Source organism: Helicoverpa zea, chromosome 29 (genome assembly GCF_022581195.2).
Source record: "Helicoverpa zea isolate HzStark_Cry1AcR chromosome 29, ilHelZeax1.1, whole genome shotgun sequence".
NCBI lineage: Eukaryota > Metazoa > Arthropoda > Insecta > Lepidoptera > Noctuidae > Helicoverpa > Helicoverpa zea.
In genome coordinates, this window is record NC_061480.1 from 3,275,839 (window position 1) to 3,298,158 (window position 22,320).

Here is a 22,320-nt window from a genome sequence, read left to right on the forward strand (position 1 = left end):
TAGTTTTGAAATAAGATTTCCCACATCGCTTCCAGACAACAAGTCTATTTATTGATTCTTATCAAGTAACAATAAAGATAATTATTCAAAATCATTATAAATATCCTAAAGTTATGAATAATCATTGAGTACCTCTCCTTGATAACAAAAACTTTACCATTATTTAATGCAAGATTTAAAGAAGGGTAACCCTTGCATGTTGTCTATGGAAATTATTCATTTTACGCAGAATACGTATCAATGACTATGGTTTCGTTGGGTCATTGAACTAAACAATTGAATTTTAACTTTATTAAACTTTATAAAATAATTTATTTGAATATGTGTCTAAACTTTAATCTTGTTAAAAAAAAGTTTGATTCCAATGTAAATAGATAAAACGAAACGTATTCAGTATTGTTTATATTCTGTATCTGTGAACTAAAAATTGACAACAACGCTGCGAAAAATTCAGCTATTTACCGCTGATTTTACTTCACAAACTACATTATAAACTTCTAAACACTACACAAATACCTTAAAACACTCAATTGAAGTGCAAATCTAGTGATATCCAACAGAACACAAACATAACCTCAAAATGTCTGATGATGAGGATGTAATCTTGGTGAAGAAGCCAAAGCAGGTCCACTATGGATCCTTGGAGGAGCAGGAGAAGGCCCGGCTGGCGGCCCTGGCAGCTGCCGCCAAGGAAGGTGCCGAAGATATGGGCGGGAAAGAGCTAGGAGATATTCAAATCTCAAGCGGTAAGATTTTGTTGGTTTTGCTGCTAAAATATGATACTGAAGAATTTGCTTTTGGGTCTAGAATCTTCTTGAATATATGCCGAATAAGTTGGTAAAGTTTTGTTGTAGTAAATTAAAGGTTTAGGGGATAAATTTTGTTTATTGTTGGTGCTTGAAGATTCTTATCAGTTTGAACGGATTACATGCAAGTTAAAAATTATTATGTTGTTTACTATGGAGTAGACTTGTCTCGGCTTCGCACGGGTATAAACCTTCCTCCTGTGTCACTATCTATTTTAAAAAACCCTCTTCAAAACACTAGAAGATCTGAACTCAAAATTTCATCATCTTGGCCTTAAAAATATCCCCTGCTTGTCGAAAACCTCCCCTATGCTTGTGAGATTTGCCCACGCTCACTGCGCTGGGTATGTGTGATGGTGAATGCAATCTCCTAGCGAGATAACAAATATTAACATAAAAAGTCATAAATTCAAAGTAGGTTGATAATCTGCACTTTTTAAAGATCAAGTTTACCAAAAAATGCCTACTCTTCACCACTGTCTTCTTCTCTTATTATTGCTGGGAAGAAATAATGGTAGAACAAACTCCCCAGCAGCACTATTGTCTCTGTAAAGTTGTAAGAACTAGTTCTGTACAAAATTAAGGCATTTCATATCCCACTTGGTGCTGTGGTGGTTATGTGGCAGACATCTGTTTAAAAGTTCTTTTTGATTGAACCGCTTATTGTGCATTCATGTAATGACTACATTTAATATACATATGTAACAAATTTAAGTTATAGAGGTTTGCTTCATACCACTAACAAAGGTAATTCAATGGCAAAATGATGGGACTGCAGCATGAGTTCCTTATGGAGGTATTTCACTTAACCAGGTCCCACTTAACCAAGTTTCACTGTATAAGCATTGTAGGGAAGTAATTCTAACAAGTCATTACCACCGTTCCTCAGAATACATGGAGCTGGAAGAAGAGATGTCTCGTGACAAGAAGGCTCTGCTCGAGGAGTTCGAGAGGAGACGCAAGGCGAGGCAGCTGAACGTCTCCACTGATGATGATGAGGTAATACTGACAGATTAAAGTCACAGTTTGGGCTGTGGGTTGTTCGCGCGAGTTACCGCGGCCCTGGTACATAAAAGGCCTACGACGGAACACGACGGTTTTTAGTCAGTAAGAGTCTGACACTCCCTCACCGCTGCTAACCCACAGCTGGCGTCGTTAAAAAAATAAGGTCACAGTTTGGGACAGTTTACCAGTTTCAATCAATCAATTAAATCGTTTATTTTTATTAAATATGGGGACAAAATAAGATGTTAACATTTTACACAGAATTTCCAACATATTCTACTTTATGGCATGCAGAAGAATAATAATGCATTCGACGACCTCGATGGCGCAATGGTCACCATGCCGGACTGCCGAATTTGAGGTCCCGGGTTCGATTCCCGGTTCGGTCGACATTTGTGTGATGAGCATGCTTGTTGGCCGTGGTCTGGGTGTTACAATATATATATGTATATATGTAGCTACATGTAGTTTATCAGTTGTGTTAGCACCCATAACACAAGTTAATAAATAACTTACCATGGGGCTAACCGACCGTGTGTGAAAAGGTGTCCCGACATTATTAATGCATATTATTTATTTTTATTATGTACAAACAGAATTTAAGGGAAGGCAACAATTTCGATATTATTATTTTGATTACTTAAATATTAAAGCAGTGGCTAGTGTCAGTATGCTATTTATTATATTATCTTAAGTATGATTTAGAACATGGCCCACACTGAAGTATACAACTGACAAAAATATTTATATTGATAAAGTCTAACCAAGGGGTATTGTGTTGCCTGGGTAACTGGGTTGAGGGGGTCAGATAGGCAGTCACTCCTTGTAAAGCACTGGTACTCAGCTTCATCCAGTTATACAGGAAGCATTTTTTTTTTAACGACGTCAAAAATCATCAAATGACCCCTCACGCTGTGGGTTAGCAGCGGTGAGGGAGTGTCAAACTCTTACTGACTAAAAACCGTCGTGTTCCGTCATAGGCCTTTTATGTACCAGGGCCGCGGTATCTCTTTCGAACAACCCGCAGCCCCGGCAGGCCTTGGCCCTGCTGGGCCCCGCTGGGGTTGCTGACATCTCTTTGAGGAGCGCGTGGAACAACGCGCGCCGTCGACACGGGTCTGTCGTCTAAGCAGACAGAGGGACGATGAGCCACCCGAACTCACCGCCCACAGACCATCCGGTTATACAGGAAGCTGACCCCAACATAGTTGGGAAAAAGGCTTGGGGTATGATGTTTTCGCAAGTTGACCACATGGCTCGATAGATGGCGTTGGGATCAAATTGTATCGCGCTATGGTTTCGCTACATCCTCAACATGACCAACGTCTCGTTAAGCTCTTTATAGCAATAAAGTAAATGTATATTAGAAATACATAGATACAATTTTTGATATACTCCACGGGGATTGTGTCACTGAGTGAACCCGTTGGAGTATTATTATTTATGAAAATGAAAATTATAGTTCTATAGTAGAATGATCTATCGGAACTTCTGCCCGTACCGGGATAAAATATAGCATACTAGCTTCTGCCAGCGGCTTCGCCCGCGTGATGTGTTGATAAAAAGTAGCCTATGTGTTAATCCAGGCTATCACCTATCTACATACCAAATTTCAATCAAATCGGTCCAGCCGTTTTTGCGTGATTGAATAACAAACATACATCCATACATTCTCACAAACTTTCACATCTATATATAATAAAGCTGAAGAGTTTGTTTGTTTATTTGTTGAATGCGCTAATCTCAGGAACTACTGGTCCGATTCGAAAATTTCTTTCAGTGTTAGATAGCCCATTTATCGAGGAAGGCTATAGGCTACTATTTATCCCGGTACGGGAAGTAATTCCCACGGGATGCGGGTGAAACCGCTGGCAGAAGCTAGTTTATAATATAAGTAGGATGTTACTCGGGAAGAGTAGCTTTCCGACAGTGAAAGCAACTGAGTGTATAATTGAGTGTCTTATTGACTCTTGGATTGATCTGATGAGAGTGTATAATTGAGTGTCTTATTGACTCCCATCTGATGAGAGTGTATAATTGAGTGTCTTATTGACTCCCATCTGATGTGAGTGTATAATTGAATGTCCTATTGACCTCCCTTATGATTGATGTCATTAGGTACGTCGGAGTCTCCGGCAGCTGGGAGAGCCTGTTTGTCTGTTCGGCGAGGGCCCGGCCGAGAGGCGAGTGCGTCTGCGCGATTTACTTAGCTAGTAAGTAGATTTCAAATAAAGATAAAAGATAAAAAGTCATGTATTCAAAGTAGGCTGAAAATCAGCACATTTTGAAGGTCAAATTTACAATAGACAGCCCCCAAAATGTGTTGTTGCTGGGAAGAAGTGGCGCAACAAACTCCCCAGCAACACATATGAAGGGTCCACTGCAATAATGATTAATGTCCAAAAAAATTTTTTTTTATTCAGTAATGCCATTCGGTCACTTGACTATGTAGTTATGAAATCGCGTTTACAAACTTAGCAATATCGCTGACAGTTCCGAGATAAAACGTTTTTAATATTTTGACTGCACGGCTAGAACGGTTAACGTCACAGGCGTTCACGACAATAACGATGAATGTCCAGTCTAATGATGGTATAAAAATTATACCATCTTTAGAATGCTACATTGCTTAGTTCACTGCTGCAATCGCTTAGTATCTGCTACAGTTATATTCTCGATAAGAGGGCACTCTTACATGCAGTGCGATCGTAACATGGCCTAATTAAATCAAAAGGCTAGGATTGAACATCCTGAAGAAGAGCTGACGCGTGGCGCTCGACAGAGACTGAAACCTTTCAATGTCATCGAATGCTCACAAGATGCATTCAAGGGCTGGACTGCATTTCTGAAACCATTTTACAAAAAAACTTGTCCTTTTCCCATAAGACCTGTGCGTGAATTTAGAGTCCAGAAAGAGCACAATTACAAAAAATGGCTTATAAAGAAAGGCAACAGCTAAGTATAAAAACTAGCTCACATAAATGTCTGGAGTGGACACTGGCTCCTGTAACACAGGTGTTGTACCTAGCTCAGGAGTCAGGGCCTCATTAATTTGTAAAATATATTTATGCCAATAAAGAAATTCTATTTATTTATTTATTATATATTATTATTATAATGACTCTTGCCTCAAATGTCAAAGAATCCGAAGTCTGGACAGTGATCATTATAGTCCTGATTTTTAAAGACTTACTTAAGATTAGACTATTTTTAGTTAGTTTATAATACCCTAAGAATAATTATTTTCCAAAGATATAATAAATAAATACATAAACATTAATTTTAATAAACAACATTTCATTACCATCCGCTCCGAGTTTTTTCACACCGATTGTAAATTTAAAATCCTGTTATCTTAAAACAAAGGCCAATGGACATTCATCATTATTGCGGTGGACCCTTCATATTATGTCTGTCTGTAAGGTTTGAAGAACCGTATATGCATTTCTGTTGTCGCTATAACCACAAATACTGAAAACTAAACTGAAATAAATCTTTAAGAGTTATATTAAAAATATATGATTTTTGCTCGTTTTATACATACGGAACTTATAGTCCGACTCGCACTTGACCGATTTATAAGATAGATGCTACAATGACGTTGGGCACATTGAAAAAGTGCGAGCAATTCAAATATAAAACCCTTTTTTATTATTTCAATGGAATCGAAAATCCCCATCTTCTTTAAAGTAGCTTTAAAAGTCTTAAATCTTCACAGCCTAGGAGAAGATGCAATCCACAAGAAGCTAGAAGAAGAAGAAGCCAGGATCGAGAGGGACCGCGGCAGGGAGGGCACCTGGTACCACGAGGGACCGCCCGAGCTGAGAGAGGCTAGGCTCTGGATTGCTCGGTATTCACTGCCGAAGGCTAAGCTTAGGTACGTGTGTTGCAATAGCGAAGGAAGTGCTTACGGCACATGGTTAAAAAGTGGCCTGTATGTTATTTTGTTTCTTAGTACTCGTAGTTTGCCAAGTTACATTAAAATGATCTCAATCTCTCAAATCATCAATCCACAAAACTCTCAACATACTAGATCTCAACTGCCACCAACTTAAATTTAAGCTCACAAGCTGGCTTCTACAACAGGACTACCCAAACACTGAGGCTTTATTAACTCACATCGCGTAGTGGTAATACCCACACACACACAACCACACGAGCGCACACACACACACACACAAACACACACTCTTTCATACTCCCACATATACTCATACTATCGTACATGAAATTTTAACTCGCTAATGTCCTGGGCCTTATGACCTATGTCTACATGAATAAAACGAATATATTTATAATTAATGGCCGAATCACTGTCTCTCATAATACAGGATGTCCTAGTGTAAGAGGCAGGGTTTCAAATTCAATCTCTGAACATAGATCTATGTACTCTAGAATTAAGCTCCATATTCATGTATATTGAGTTCTCTTTCATGTATCTATATATGATTTTTTGGTTAATAAATAAATAATAAAAATAAAAAAATCCTTTAAGTTGTTTTTGCGTGAAATAAGGACAAACAACCATAAACTCATATAAACTTTCGCGTTTATAATATTAGTTTGGAAGGATTCTTTTGTGCATAATTGGAGCTCATGGCTATGCTCATCATAAGGTGTCCCTTCCACTCTGGACATCGGTATCACTTGGACGGCCGGTTTTTTAGGGTTCCGTATCGGTAAAACGAGAACCATTACAAAGACTTCGCTGGCTGTCTGTCACCAGGCTGTGTCTCAAGAACCATGATAGCACCGATGATGCATTATTGTTACCGCTATAGCAAAAAATATTAATAAATTATAATAGAATAAATACATGTTATATTTTAGGGGGTTCCCATACCACTAATGATTTTTTTTGCTCATTTTATAGACAATGCTTCGCGCGTGTAATTCGTTGTAATTCACTTTGTCTCTTTTATTTCAGGTTAAGTAAAGCCCGTGAGGAATTGAAACTAGCGGGAAGTGTCCGCGCGGCTGCTAAACAGGAGTCACAACGCAAGGCGTCAGCCATGTCCATTTATTGCAGTCAGGTGAGTGTGTTATTGACATCCAAGTGAGTTCGTTAATGACAACCAAATGTGTTAGTAACAACCAATTTAGTGTGGTAATGACTGCGGAATGAGTGTATTAATGACCTCCACAGTGAGTGTGCTAATGACCTCCTACAAAAATGGGATCAGTAAGTATATTATTACCCTAACAATGTGTGAAAATAATATGTTTTATATTGTTTTTCAGATCGGCGATACCCGGCCAATAAGTTTCTGCAGATTCAGTAGTGATAGCAAGATGCTGATAACTGCTAGCTGGTAAGTTTTTACAGTAATTTGATTCGCTATTATTATTATTATCCGTGATTACAACTGTGTCCCGTCGAAACTTCTCTACGTATCCGGGTAAAATGTAGCCTATGTTGCTCGGGAAAAGTGCAGCTTCCCAACAGTAAATAATTTTTCAAATTGTTTCAATACTTTCGGAGCCTTTATTATAGATAACTAGCTGGTGCCCGCGACTTCGTCTGCGCAGGTTTAGTATTTCGAACAATATGTTTACAAATTGTAGCCTATGTGTTATTCTGATGTATAAGCTATATTATTGTAAAGTTTCATTAAAATCCATTCAGTAGTTTTTGCGTGAAAGAGTAACAAACATCCATACATCCATACATACAAACTTTCGCGTTTATAATATTAGTAGGATATACATATACTTATGTCAGTGGTTTCATTCGCTTCTAAAAGTACATATTTCTTGCACCTGCATAAAAAATAAATTCTATATGTTATTGCGATGTGTGTATTAGCTATGTTCCTGGCTAGTCTCATCAAAATCTGTCGAACCATTACACATTTCACAAATATAATATTTTTTCTGTATTTCTAGGTCAGGTTTAGCCAAAGTATGGTCTGTCCCCGAGTGCAAAGAGTTGCAAGTACTGAAGGGTCACACTTGTAACGTGAGCGGCGCTGACTTTCATCCTAGAGCTATCATGCCACATCATTTTCAGAATAAGGTAACTTTATTTTGCAAATTATTACGCCGTTACTAGCCGTTTTCCTGTGGTTTTACTCGCATTCCTTAAGAACTTTAGTATATAATATAGGATAAAAATCCTATGTACTTCTTAATCAAGGAATATAGGGATTCATTTTTATATATAGATTAGTTGTTTTCTCGCGGGCCTACCCGCGTTACGTGGGAACAACTTCCCGCATCCGGGTGAGGATAAAATGTTTCATATATCAGTCACTTGGATCTAAGCTATCTACCCTCTAATTTTCAGCTTACTCGGTTCAGCCGTTCTTGAGTTTTTTTTATTTATTTATTTAATTCGGTTTTTTTATCCACATGGATATATCAACCCCATTGTTCTTGAGATATAAATAGTGTAACTAATACGAATCTATCAAATCAAATCAAATCGTTTATTTTGCAGAGAATATGGGTACAGATATCTAATATAATATGTACTAGTTTTCGCCAGCGGTTTCACATGCTTCCTGAAGAACCATTTCCCGCAACCGGAAAAGTAGCATTGTGTTATTCCATTAATAAGCTATATTACTGCCAAGTTTCATCAAAAACCCTCTAGTAGTTCATAGGTAAAAGAGTGACGACCATCTACACATACAAACTTTCGCACACATACAATATTAGTAAATAATATGTGGGAGAACTAGTACTAATCAACGGTAAAAAAGGACAATTTAAATATTCATAATAATTTATTAAATTAATTTACTTAAACACATTTACTAATCACAGCGAATAATTAGGCACGAAATAAATAGGCGGTAGAACAGCAATTCGACAGTACAAATAAACATGAGTAATATTACCTGACAGTTCAGAGCACTATTGCGCCGTGTCCGCAGTCGAACAACTTCTGATCTGTCGACACGTGTGCGCCCCACTTTTATACTTCGATTCGGTAGTAAGTGGGGGTAACAAGAAATCAAATACAATACCTTCATAGACCGGAAGTTGATTAAAAAAAATACATTAAACAATTTTAAAATATTAAAAACGTGTTTACTCTCACAAATATTCACTATTTTTCAGGTAACAATACAAAAAGAAGAAAACGAAACAAAACAACCAATGGAGACATCAGAAGGTACAGAAAACCCTTCAGAACAGACGTCAGAACAGTCAGAACCGACGTCAGAACCTTTTGAAACGTCAGACGAAACGTCAGACGCGTGCACTATGGCTACTTGTGCTTACGATGGCACGGTACATTTGTGGAATTTTAACAGGTATGTAAAAAGCATCTTTTGTTTTCCGAGGGAATTTTATTTAGAACATGCATAAAAAGTAGCCTAAAAACTTCCTCGGTAAATAGGCTATTTGACAGTGATATCTATTTTTTTATCGGTCCAGTAGTTCTTGAGATAAGCACGTTTAAAAATCTTCTTGCAGCAAAATGAAAAGTACGGACATAGTCACTTTCACATTTTTGTTTAATCAGTTTATTTAAAAAAATACATACAAATCTGTTGCATAGTTTTGAAGATTTAAGCGTACAAAGGATATACAAAGGACAGAAAAAGCGACTTTGTTTTGTACTATCTAATGATTTGAAATGTCTAATTGAATAACTTTCTGTTTTCCAGCGAGTCACCACTGGCCTCCCTCTCAGGGCACAGTCCGGCTCGCGTCTGCCGCGTCCACTTCCACCCCTCGGGGCGGTTCCTCGCCACCACCGTGTTCGACCACTCCTGGCGTCTGTGGGACTTACACACCGGTGAGATACCATCTGCCTAGGCGATTCCCAACTATGTTGGGGTCGGCTTCCAGTCTAAAAGATGCAGCTGAGTACCAGTGTGCTATAAGGAGCGACTGCTTATCTGATCTCCTCAACCCAGTTACCCGGGCAACCCGATACTCCGTGGTAAGACTGGTGTCAGACTTACTGGCTTCTGACTACCCGTAACGACTGCCAAGGATGTTCAAATGACAGCCGAGACCTACAGTTTATGGTGCCCTCCGAAACACAGGGCAACTCGTCATGACATGGTCAATAGGTCACCCATCCATTAACCGACCAGGCATTACTTAACGTTTAGGTTTTTTTCAAGATATTTTGCTTCACCTTTACTCTGTCATTGGTGTCCAGGAATCGAACCTACACACTCGTAATTTAGACTTGCCTTTTACCTTACCTACTAGACCAACACTAAGGCCCGGTTCTTCGAAGCTCAGTTACGTCAAGGCTAGGGCTAAATTCTAGTTACAGTAAAATTAACAGGGTTTAAATTCAAAAAGCGTTCTTGAAGTACCAGTTAGTTTAATTAATAAATTTCATAATAAAAACCGTGTGTAAATTAACCGTGGTCAAAATTAACTTCGGTCAAATTTTAACTTTAACTTTACCGTACCGTACGGACAACCGGGCCTTAGTGATTGAATGTCGCTGTTCAGTCAGCTAACCTTTTGATAGAACGGCTATACACAATAGCACTTTATATTTATAACCGCTATTGCACTTTATATTTGCCACTATTGTGTGATTGAATGTCGCTGTTCAGTCAAATGGCTAGCCGTGTCACTAACCGGCTAGTATAGTGTTGTATCCCGCAGCGACGGAGGTGCTGCACCAGGAGGGCCACGCCAAGGCGGTGTACTGCGTCGCCTTCCAGGGGGACGGCTCGCTCGCTGTTACCGGGTGAGATGACATATGCGGCTAGATTTTATACGCTATTCTTTCTTATCTTCGCGACTTTGGGCATAAAATAATTTACTTCATTTTTTTTTTTTTTTTTGTATTACTGGTTTCAATGAAAATGGAAGTCGACCCCAACATATTTGGGAAAAAGGCTTGCAGGGTGAATGTGGTTTCAATAGCTTACTTGAAAGTTTCTCCAAAGTCTTACAAATACTATGCTGACAATCGCATTAAAAGCCGTTCACCAAAACGTGAGATAATCGCATCCAAACATACATACAGGTCAGTCTGAGAGCCTCCAGTTTGAAGTAGGTAAAAATATATTGTTACCCTAATCGCAACTGTTCAACTTTTTTCTATTTTTTTTGAAATTTTTGTTTTTACATGAAAAATAAGTAGGTATACTCCATTTGTTTAAGAATTTGCTAAAAGTGTTGAATTTACAAAAACTTCTACAGAAGTACATAGAAAACAAATAAAGTATAGCTTAAAATGATGATACAATGAAGACATTATGAAGATGATTTATCTCTAGTTAAAAACTTAACCAATTTTAGTCCGGCTATCTCTCATTCCTTAACACTTACTAGCTTTAGTTAAACAGCTAGTTTGAGGTTCTTCTAACCTACAGACAGACATGTGTTGATGGGGAGTTTGTTCCACCACTTCTTCTTCCCAGCAACAACACATAGGAAGTGGTGAAGGGCGGGCGTTTTGGGGGCTGTCTTTTGTAAAGGACAATGCTCATGAAGTATGAGAATAAAACCCAGGCCCGGCGCAAAAGAAATCTAACTCAAAATATAGGTAAAAATAAGTTATTAAATATTACATAGGGGGCATCATCGAAATCAGTGGCTATATGTGTGAAATTGCTATTCGAATATTAACATCTGCGGTACATTGCTACTCGAGATTTTAGAGGTAACATAATGTATTAGTAAAAGAAACAGTAAACAGATACAGTTGTGGTTTAAGAGTGTACATAATGACATGTTTATCGCAACTTCTCCACTATTCTACCTACTTTTACAAGATAATAAGATAGAACTAAAACACGTTATGAATGTACTTTTCATTTTAATAATTAGATACGCTTAAAAGTCATCGATTCTCTATTCCTAACACGACATGATCCAAAAATGTTGCGGGATGCGCGAACTGTTCCACATGCTTAGCCTACCCTAAGTTGGGACAAGCTTGAGTCGCATCCCAAAGTCCCGAGCTGTACATCGGTATTGATTTATCTTTTTGGAGAAGCTTATTACATGCCATATTACTTGTTTGTTGTTTCAGATAGCACTTTAATTAAACTATAAGTCCCAGCTGCTCATGTTACCCCTGTAAAATCAAATAGCAATTTCACACATATAGCCATTAATTTCGATGATGCCTACTATGCAGTATATTATTACTTATTATTACCTATAATTTGAGTTACTTTTCTTTTGCGCCGGGCTTGGGTTTTTTTGAGCATTGTCCTTTGACCTTCAAAAAGTGCTGTTTAGCAGCCTAATTTGAATAAACGTATTTGAGTTTGAAAAGATACGCTAACAACTAATTCCCCCTTCCCAGTGGCATGGACGCGTTCGGTCGCGTGTGGGACCTGCGCACGGGGCGCTGCGTGATGTTCCTGGAGGGGCACCTGGGCCCCGTGCTGGGCGCCGACTGGGCCCCCGCCGGCCACCAGCTCGCCACCGCTGCTGCTGATCATCAGGTACATACATCATATTTCATAATCATCACCATCATCAGGTGAACTTATTGACTTATTTAGCTCAGGCATCTAAGGCCCATAAAAATACTATACATAAATATTATATCATTAAATCATGGATGCTGTAAACTTTGCAGATCATCTGATCATTAGATCAGAAAAATTCTTTGTCATTGCATCATCAGGTTACATACGTTGGTTGATAAAATTGGGGTAGTTTGTTCCCCTGTGTTGGGCAGTAAATTGGTAAGGGCTGCTTATAATCTTCAGAAGAATGATAATTAGTGAAGTTTACGCCCATAAATTGGTAGTTTGAACAAATTCTTGTGTGCGTTCCTGTGTAGTGTATTAGTGAATTTGCCATTTTCTATTTTCAGACGAAAATCTGGGATTTAAGACGTCGTTCAGCGCTGTACACCATACCTTCACACACGCATTTATTGAGCGGTAAGTAAATACGTCCCGTGGGAACTACTGCTCGTACCGGGATAAAATATAGCCTATGTTACTCGGGAAGGGAAGAATGTTTCCAATCGGTTCTGTAGTTTCGCAGCTTTTAGGATACAATAAAAAGGCTCTTTATTATATTAAATTAGAAATGATATTTTTAGGAACCAGAAATGTTAAATATTTAAAAAAAGACAGATCAGACGACTTATGTAGTTTTTTATGACAAATTGACTTAAAGTAACAATAATTCACTATAACCGAGAATAATTCAAAAATGTAAACAACACAAAACAAACGTAACAACACAACAAATGGATAGTTTAAAAAACTAAAAAACACGCTTTTAGCACTGAAATTAATTAATTAGATTTGTAATGACGTTTCTTAGCCAGTCATGTATTGTCATCAGAACTCAGAGCGTGTGCAAAATTTCATCCTAATCGAAGACCGGGAAGTGGGTCACATTAATATTCCAAGAATTTCTTACATAAAAAAACGTCGTGGTAGCCTAGTGGGTAAAGAACCAACCTCTCAAGTATGAGGGCGCGGGTTCGATTCCAGGTCAGGCAAGTACCAATGCAACTTTTCTAAGTTTGTATATACTTTCTAAGTATATCTTAGACACCAATGACTGTGTTTCGGATGGCACGTTAAACTATAGGTCCCGGCTGTCATTGAACATCCTTGGCAGTCGTTACGGGTAGTCAAAAGCCAGTAAGTCTGACACCAGTCTAACCAAGGGGTATCGGGTTGCCCGGGAAACTGGGTTGAGGAGGTCAGATAGGCAGTCGCTTCTTGTAAAGCACTCATACTCAGCTGAATCCGGTTAGACTGGAAGCCGACCCCAACATGATTGGGAAAAGGCTCGGAGGATGAATTTCTTACATACATAGTTACAAGTGAAGCTAATATAAGCGTGTTAAAAATATGAATATTTCTTACAGATGTTCGATACCAGAAGAGTCATGGTCACTTCTTACTGACTTCATCTTACGACAAAACTGCTAAGATCTGGTCCAACCCCGCCTGGCATCCGCTCAGAACACTCTCCGGACATGATAATAAGGTACAATAATATACTTACTTATATATTTATGTGTCAAAAATACTTATAAAGAAGGCACTGTCTGATGTTGTTTGATATTTAATGAGAACTTGCAAATTATTTTTTCTTGAAGTACTAACAATATAATTTTATCCATAAAATACAATTGGCCTAAAATGAAATAGGTAGCAATTAGGTAACAACTCTTGGTTAAAAAAACTCAATACTTTTGCGAAGTTTCTTCTCACTGGATCAAGTTGATTATGATATCAAAATGGCTGTCACCTTTAAAAATCATTATTTCCAAAACCACGAGGGTAACAATTAGGTAGCAACTATACAAGCTGTTGATTTGCATCCGTGCCATAGTCAAGGACGTAAATATGCTAATGATTCTCGACCCAAATCAACGAAAAAATGGGTAGGTAATTTTTTCATGTTTTTTTCTTATTTACGTATATCCGTCAGTGTAACCCAGCCGTACTTTAATTCGGCGCGTGTGTTACTAGCCTTACTACCGCGCTGCGCACTCACACAAACGCAAACGATACATGCGCACAAAGCATACGCAACGATCGTTCAATAAAAATCGTAGATCATCCAGCCTACCCAAATTCACCCAATCACAGTGCGAGTACTCCCACACACTCGCCTCGCCGCTCCCCGCGTGCCCTTGAAGCCGGAACAAACAAGCGCCGACGGCAAGCAAGCAGTGTGTTTGATGTCGCCGCCGCTGCTGCGTACGTGCGCTTTGAATTCCGCGACGTGTAGGTACAAAGTGCGAGATGACGGAAAACTACACGAACACGAGTTGGTGGCGATGGTCCGCCTGTATGCCATCAGTGACAACAGTGTACTAACAGCCATCCATCCTCCGAGCCTTTTCCCAATCATGTTGGGGTCGGCTTCCAGTCTAACCGGATTCAGCTGAGTACCAGTGCTTTACAAGAAGCGACTGCCTATCTGACCTCCTCAACCCAGTTACCCGGGCAACCCGATACCCCTTGGTTAGACTGGTGTCAGACTTACTGGCTTCTGACTACCCGTTACGACTGCCAAGGATGTGCAATGACAGCCGTACATACCTATGTTCCGGGAAATGTTTACCGACCGGGAACCCTCATCACGGAGGGTCATGCTGGTCATGTGACAGACTTATGTGCTAGGACCGTTAACTTAGTGCTTTCGACACATTAAAAACGAATGTGATAGTGTTATGTTAGCTGAAGGACAACCAGCTACTTCGTCGTGCTCGATTGTGCCAAGAGTGTGAAGGTGACAGCTTTGAACAGTACCTCCGGGTAACTAAACTAGGTAATTTATTTATTTGTACATTTTGTAAATACGTAGTCAGCTTAATCAATTTTATTAGTGTAAATAAGTTGATTTCTTAACCACGCCAATAATACCTACGAGCCGAAAGAATCACCTCGTGCCTACACTTAACTAACACATCTTTCAGTAATTTAATCGAAAAGTAAAAACAAAATTACTACGAAATCTTTACGCTGAATGTTAAAGCAAACCGAAAATGTTATCAATCAGCTGTTAACAGGTCAGTGAACTTTCCTTTAGCGCACTAGTATTACGTCATTAATAAGATTTCCGTGTTCCAAGGTCCTAAGACCGTTAAGAAGGAAGCAAAATTTCTAATTATTAACCAATTTAATTCAAAAATAAAAACTAAATCACTGCGAAAACTTTATGCTGAAAGATAAAGCAAAACGAACATTTTATCAATCAGCTGTTAACATGTTAGTGAACTTTCTTTCGCGCACTAGTATTGCTTATTACTGTAGTTAATAAGATATCTGTGTTAAATTTATGCTCAAAAATTAGTAAGTAAAGTAAATCGAAGTTAATGACAATAATGAAGGTGATTTTCGAAACTTTAGGTAAAATGATTGCTATCGCGTATCACTCGGTCTCGCTCGCTCGCGCGCTCGCGCTGTCATGTCGTAGATAAGACACTCACACATCGACACTCACGCACACACGTAGACATTAGTTTTCTCTGTCTACGCACACATAGCTGCCATCACGCACACACTGTGGCCGCGGGGCAATTCTGTTATGATTTGTGTTTAACCGTGGGCTAAATTCTGAAATACCATGAAATTACAACATCAAAAAAAGCAGCGCATATTAGCTTTTTCCCACCTACCGTAATTCAAATCGATTATTTACGTATTTAATTTTAACCTCCTTGACTATGGCACGGATGCAGATCAACAGCTTGTATATATATATATTCCGAATGAAAAAACGGGAATTGGCAGCCTTTGGAACGCTATAATTAAGCATAGATTTCCCAATTTCTATATGTACACATAAAAACAATTTTGTTTTATTTCAGGTGATGAGCGCAGATATATCGTATGACAATAAATACATAGCGACTTGTTCTTACGACAGAACGTTCAAACTTTGGGCGCCCGATCTTGCCTGAATTATAAATAATTATAATTATATACGGTACCAATAATGTAAGGGAAATGTTTGTTACAATGCAATAAAGACAATTTTGAAAATATTTAAAATGTTTTATTTATTTCGAATCATAGATGCTAAAACTGAAATAGATCAGGGACCCGATTCTACTAAGTAAATAATGTCAAAATTGAATCGCAATAGCAGTTTTAACCTTAGCGGGCATTCTGCTACTAATATAAGACCAATCGTATTCCAATGACATCGCATTGGTTTGCGATTGGTCTGCCATTTTAGTGATTTTGGTCTATACGGTAGTTTGCTCTACAATCATATTGCAATCGTAAATCATTTGCAGACAATATCATTCATGATGATCATTCAGAAAAGGATAAAAACGTTTATTTGAGAGAGAAAATTGCGGAATGCCCCATACGCTTCAATCGTAATTGAGTCGTGATTGGATCTCAGTAGAATGTGAATAGTATGTCATTTACGTAAAATTAGCAGAATCGAGCCCCAGTTAAATAGAACGTCAAAGAATTCTGTCTTACCAAGGGGTTGGGTTGCCCGGGTAACTGGGTTGAGGAGGTCAGATAGGCAGTCGCTTCTTGTAAAGCACTGGTACTCAGCTGATTCCGGTTAGTTGGTAAAATTTAACTACTTAATATTGACTATAATATATAAAGATATATGCAATCTGTTCTCGGATTATTTTTACTTAACTTTCTTACCATCTTCTCACACGTCATCTTATTCGGATTTGGATAGTTATGATGAAATGGCCGTCAATATTTCTAACATAGTGGTTGAACGTAATGAACTCATTAAATTGTTAAAGGCATTAGATAATAATAAGTCAGCCGGGCCAGATCGTGTGCCTCCTATCCTATTAGTAAATTGTGCTGATACTATCTCTTTGCTCATTTAAGAAGTCATTACAAGAGTGTGTCATGCCATCAATATGGAAACAAGCGTTTATAACCCCTATTCATAAAAAAGGTTCAAAAGCCGACGTAACTAATTATAAACCTATTTCTAAATTATGTTTAATAGCAAAGTTATTTGAAAAGGTTATTCACGGTCAATTATGCTGCAATGAGGAACTCATTTAATGAGTATCAGCATGGATTTGTTAGGGGTAGATCTACAGTATCAAACCTCGTAATTCTGGAGGACTACATTACTGATAACATGTGCAGGGGTAAACAGAACGATGTCTTTTACACTGATTACAGTAAATGTTTCGATAGAATCGATCATTACACTCTGATTCACAAACTTAGTTCAATGGGCATACGGGGAGACCTGCTGAGATGGTTCATATCTTACATTACTAACAGGTCACAAGCAGTTGCTATAAAAAATTACATATCTAGCTGGGTAACCGTGCCTAGCGGTGTTCCTCAATGCTCCCTTTTGGGCCCATTACTATTCGTAATCTTAGTAAACGATAGTGGTGACTGTTTCCACTCTTCGAGTTTACTTTGTTTCGCCGATGATATGAAATTTTTTACCACTATCATCTAACAACGACGTTCAGGCACTTCACGCTGACTTATTACGCCTTGATGATTACTGCGTTAAAAATATGTTAGACCTGAATCCGTCCAAGTGCTCTGTTGCCACTTTCACCAGGAAGTATAACATTATTTCCTCTCACTACACCTGAAAGGGTCAGAAAATTAACAAATGCGACAAAATTCGTGATCTTGGCGTGATATTCAATAGTAGATTGTTATTTGATGAACATGTACATAATATTGTGAAAAAAGCTTCTCGAGCTCTTGGGTTAGTGATGCGAATGTCGTCCTGTTTCAATGTAAAATATTGTTTTGTACGCTTGTCAGGAGTATATTAGAGTATGGTTCCCAAATTTGGAACCCCAGATATGATAAATACATATTTCGATTAGAAAGTATACAAAAAAGATTTATTAGATATTTATGCTACCGTACCAGGACTGAATACAGGTTCCCGATTCTCCTAATTTTACTTAAGCAACATACGATTCACGGTCGACTCGATTCGACTGATATCCAATCCCGACTCGATTACGATTGAAGCGTATGTGGCATTCCGCTATTTTTTCTTTGAAATAAACGTTTTTATCCTTTTCTGTTATTCAATAATGAATCATTTTGTCTGCAAATGATTTACGATTGCAAAATGATTGTACAGCAAACTACCGTATAGACCAAAATCACCGAAATAGCAGACCAATCGCACACCAATCAAATGTCAATCGAATACGATTGGTCTTTTATTAGTAGCAGAATGCCCGATATGGTTAAAACTGCTATTGCGATCATATTGCGATTCGATTTCTATTCGATTTTGACATTATTAACTTAGGAGAATCGGGCCCCAGATCCAGTGACTATTTTATTTTAAATTGTGCGCTAAGTTTCATCTCCTGCCATTAGTAAATAGAAGAGAAATCTCTGACATCAATGACATTATTTTTCTATTAAAGATACTAGCTATAATAATATTGACAGACCTGAACTTCTTTCAAAAATGTGTATTAATGTTCCAGCGATAGTGACACGACATTATAAACCGATCCATCTACCAATAGCATCATCAAATTATAGACTGAATAGCTTTGTGTGGCGAGCAGGAAAGTCACTTAACATATCATGTAAGTCACATGACATTGATATCTTTAATGTTAACCATGCGACAGTGAGAAGGGTGCTGAGCCGTGATTTCTTTAAAAATTTCCAACTTGATTGTATTGGATGATTGAACTTTGTAGTTGTGTATTATTGTGTAATTCAATACTTTCATGTCCGTACACGATATAAGTATCATGCATACAATAGTTTAAAAGTGGGGACCTATAATTGGCTGCATGTTACATAAATTGTCTTTGAATTATTAAATGTTACTGCTGTTGGTTCTCCAAATTTTAAATAAATTAAATTAAAATATGACTTTATCTTCATAAGGAATCGTCTAGGCAGATAATTGAAAAAAAAATAAGACACAAATTCGAAAATTTTAATAATTTTATTTTGCACGGAACCCGCACAAACATTGCAATATTACTTTATATTTACAAATTGCGAAGAGAAGTATTATCCTAAACGGAAACATTTATTTTTGAAATAACCTTTAAATTATATTAAATACCTCATTGTTATGAACTATGCTTTTTAATAAGTTTGAAAACAGATAAATTTTTAACCGACTTCAAAAAAGTAGGTTCTCAGTTTCACCTGTCTGTGTGTGTATTTGTGCGCGATTATCTCACGTTTAGACGAACCAATTTTGATGCGGTTCTCAGCATAGTACTTTTCAGACTTAGGTTATAGGCATAATATTATTTTTTGTGTAAGTCGGGTAAAAACATTATTCTATCTCTTTCAAACAACCAAGAAAGAAAGAGACAGAATTACGTTTAAAATACAAATCAATCATATTTTTACTCAATTTACTCTATTTTCCAAATTACAATGAGGTATTTTTAAATTCAAAAAGTTATTTCATGTACATCTCAAATACTTCAGGATAGTATTAAAGTTACAATGACGGAAATTTCGGCTTTTAGTCTAAAAAGACTAATTTTCGCGCACCCATCATTTTCCAAACCTCGCATCCTGAAGTAAGCAAGACATTTCATAAGATTGTATTTAAACTACAAATTCAGCTAATAGTTATTAACACAAAATTATTTTACAGTTAAAAGTGCGTAGTTGTGTCTGTTTTTGTGTTTTAATCTCGAAAACTGCTTGACAGATTTCTATACCACTTTCAACGGAATTAAACTTACAACATTTAAATTAAGAAATACTAAAAAATCTTCAAAATAAAGAAAAAAACACTCAATCGATTTAAGTCCAGCAGTTTCCTAGATAAACACTGACAAACAGACAAACCACTCACTCCAAATAAAACAATGCAATCATAAGACTATCGACAATTTATTTGTTTATTTTTTATTTAATAACTAATATTTACAAAAACTTTTTCTTTTCAACACTCGAACAATATTTTAATAATTGTTCCCATATTTTTTAACGAATTAGTTAAAAATATTTTAACCCAGAGATCAAATTGGTGGCTTTCGAGTTTATTTTAAACCATTTTTATGAAGAATTATGACTACTTCGCACACCCGGATAAAAAAGTCTATAATTATCTTCGATAAATGGGCTATAAAACACTGAACGAATTTTTCAAGTCGGACCAATAGTTTTTTCTAACAAACTCTTCAATTTCACAATATTTGTATAAAGATTCTAATACTTGAAATATGATTTACTTTCAATGGAATAATTGTTTGAGCAACACACCTTTTGCAATAGAAGAACCGTCTTAATACAGCTCTTGTCATATAACTTTGCCGCTCTGAAGTTCGCAATTTGATGACTTCGCACATGCGCAATAGTGTTTCGTTCATACATCTGTAGGTCCCGGCATTTGAACATCCTTGGCAGTCGTTACGAGTAGTCAGAAGCCAGTAAGTCTGACACCAGTCTTACCAAGGGGTATTGGGTTGCCCGAGTAACTGGGTTGAGGAGGTCAGATAGGCAGTCGCTCCTTGTGGCACACTGGTACTCAGCTGCATCCGGTTAGACTGGAAGCCGACCTCAACATAGTTGGGTAAAGGCTAGCATGAGTCACTAATAACCAACTTCACAGCGGCAAAGTTACTCACATTAAAAAAAACTCGTATACAAAAACCAATCAATTATACAGTTTAACCCCTTAAAAGTTAACTTTGAACTCTAAGCCACCTTAACTGTAATTATCACATTAAAAAACCAAGACTAGAACTAATTTTTCGTTGTAGGCGTCGCTACTCCTAGGTTTAAAAGTCCCGGGTACCTAAATTGGTTGGTCATAAGGTCTCTATACATAGCCAGCTGCCGTTGGTCCATTTGGCCCGCGATACTACTGTATAGGGCCATATAGGGGTCCATGAATGACCCCATAGGTACCGAATTCTTTTGCAAATCCATAATTTGAGCTACATTTTGATTCTTCATCGCGTTTTGAACATTTTGGTTGGGTGATTCGTCTCGAATTTGGTAGTTTGGTATATTTATAGGGGGCTTTTTTGCTGTTGTAGGGGTCGTGTATTTGGGGTAGGCCTCTTTAGGGGGTGTTGGGGTCTTTGCTGACATGAACTTCCCGTTGCTAGATCTTTTTTGAGGGGGTCTGTTTTTGCCCGGACTGGCTGCTTTGTTGACTAAAGTAATTTCTAAGTTAGACCCCACTACGGCTTTACCATCAACGAGGGTGTAATTTTTTGTTAAATTCTGCGCGGTTTGGTTCGGAGACGGTGCGGGGGGTACTCTTACTATTTCAACAGCCGGTTTCTGAGGTGGGGGGCTAGTTGACTTGCATGTGAGGTCTAAAATATCTTGAGGGGTCGTTTGCGTAGGGGGTGCAGCTCTTAGCGGTTTGACTGGGACCCCGTGTAAGACATGCGGAGGTGGCATGAAGGGGTCTTTGGGGTTTCCGTAGACAGTTTTCTCGGGTCCCGAGGTACCGAATATGGAGGAGGCTTGTATAACTTTAGGGGGTTGAATTCCATTGTTATAGTTCTGTGGTATAATATTGTACATTTGGAATAGTTGCGCTTGTGTCATGATCTGATGTTGCATGGCGGGGTTGATGATCATTGGGGGTGGTATCATGTGGGGGCTGACTCCCTGCCAGGGGGGGAGGGCGGTGACTTCCAGCCCCCGCTCCTTGAGGATGTCCAGTTTTTTCTTCTTGACTGCCTGTGGGCTTTCTGGGTACTCGTCTAGGTCGATAATTTCTGGTGTTTTAGGCTTGTATGGGACCTGGAAAATAGGAAGGTATTTATTTAGTAAATAAAATATGAACACTGTTGGTTGAAAGTCTTAGATAAATTCTACTTATATTGTAAACGCGAAAGTTTTAAAAATGTATAACTGTTGGTTATTCTTTCACGAAAAAACAATTGAAAAGATTTTTATAATACTTGGTAACCATATAGGTCTGTCAGAATATATATAGGCTATTTATTAATCTGGCTGATGGGGTCAACAAAAGCCTCATAGAAATGTATTTTTATTTCTTTTGTTTTTTAAAGCCTTTTCTTCTTAACTATTCACAACTGTCTACTACGAATTTTGAAGTTCCATTTTCTTACTATCATAGTAAAAGTAATTGTTTGTTGTTTTTAAGAAAAACAGACGTTTACATGTATTGTTAAGTA

The 22,320-nt window shown here is 37.9% G+C and overlaps 2 protein-coding genes across 2 annotated transcripts in view; one reads left to right on the top strand and one right to left on the bottom strand.

The window, feature by feature from the left end:
* The first annotated feature begins 365 nt into the window (after window positions 1-365).
* On the top strand, window positions 366-16,224 carry LOC124644030 (U4/U6 small nuclear ribonucleoprotein Prp4). Its single transcript, XM_047183206.1, has 14 exons — window positions 366-746; window positions 1,696-1,805; window positions 3,930-4,024; window positions 5,530-5,688; window positions 6,739-6,844; window positions 7,053-7,123; window positions 7,698-7,827; window positions 8,877-9,073; window positions 9,431-9,561; window positions 10,398-10,482; window positions 12,055-12,196; window positions 12,574-12,643; window positions 13,591-13,712; window positions 16,048-16,224. Exons 1-14 carry the CDS (start codon window positions 581-583, stop codon window positions 16,138-16,140), a joined length of 1,677 nt encoding a protein of 558 aa, XP_047039162.1. The 5' UTR covers window positions 366-580; the 3' UTR covers window positions 16,141-16,224.
* A 2,897-nt stretch (window positions 16,225-19,121) lies between these two features.
* LOC124644341 (AT-rich interactive domain-containing protein 5B-like) overlaps window positions 19,122-22,320 on the bottom strand; it is an 86,511-nt gene continuing 83,312 nt past the window's right edge. The window contains exon 13 of the mRNA XM_047183650.1: window positions 19,122-21,922. Coding sequence (XP_047039606.1) covers window positions 20,906-21,922 — 1,017 coding nt within the window. The 3' untranslated portion in view covers window positions 19,122-20,905. The remainder of the gene's footprint in view (window positions 21,923-22,320) is intronic.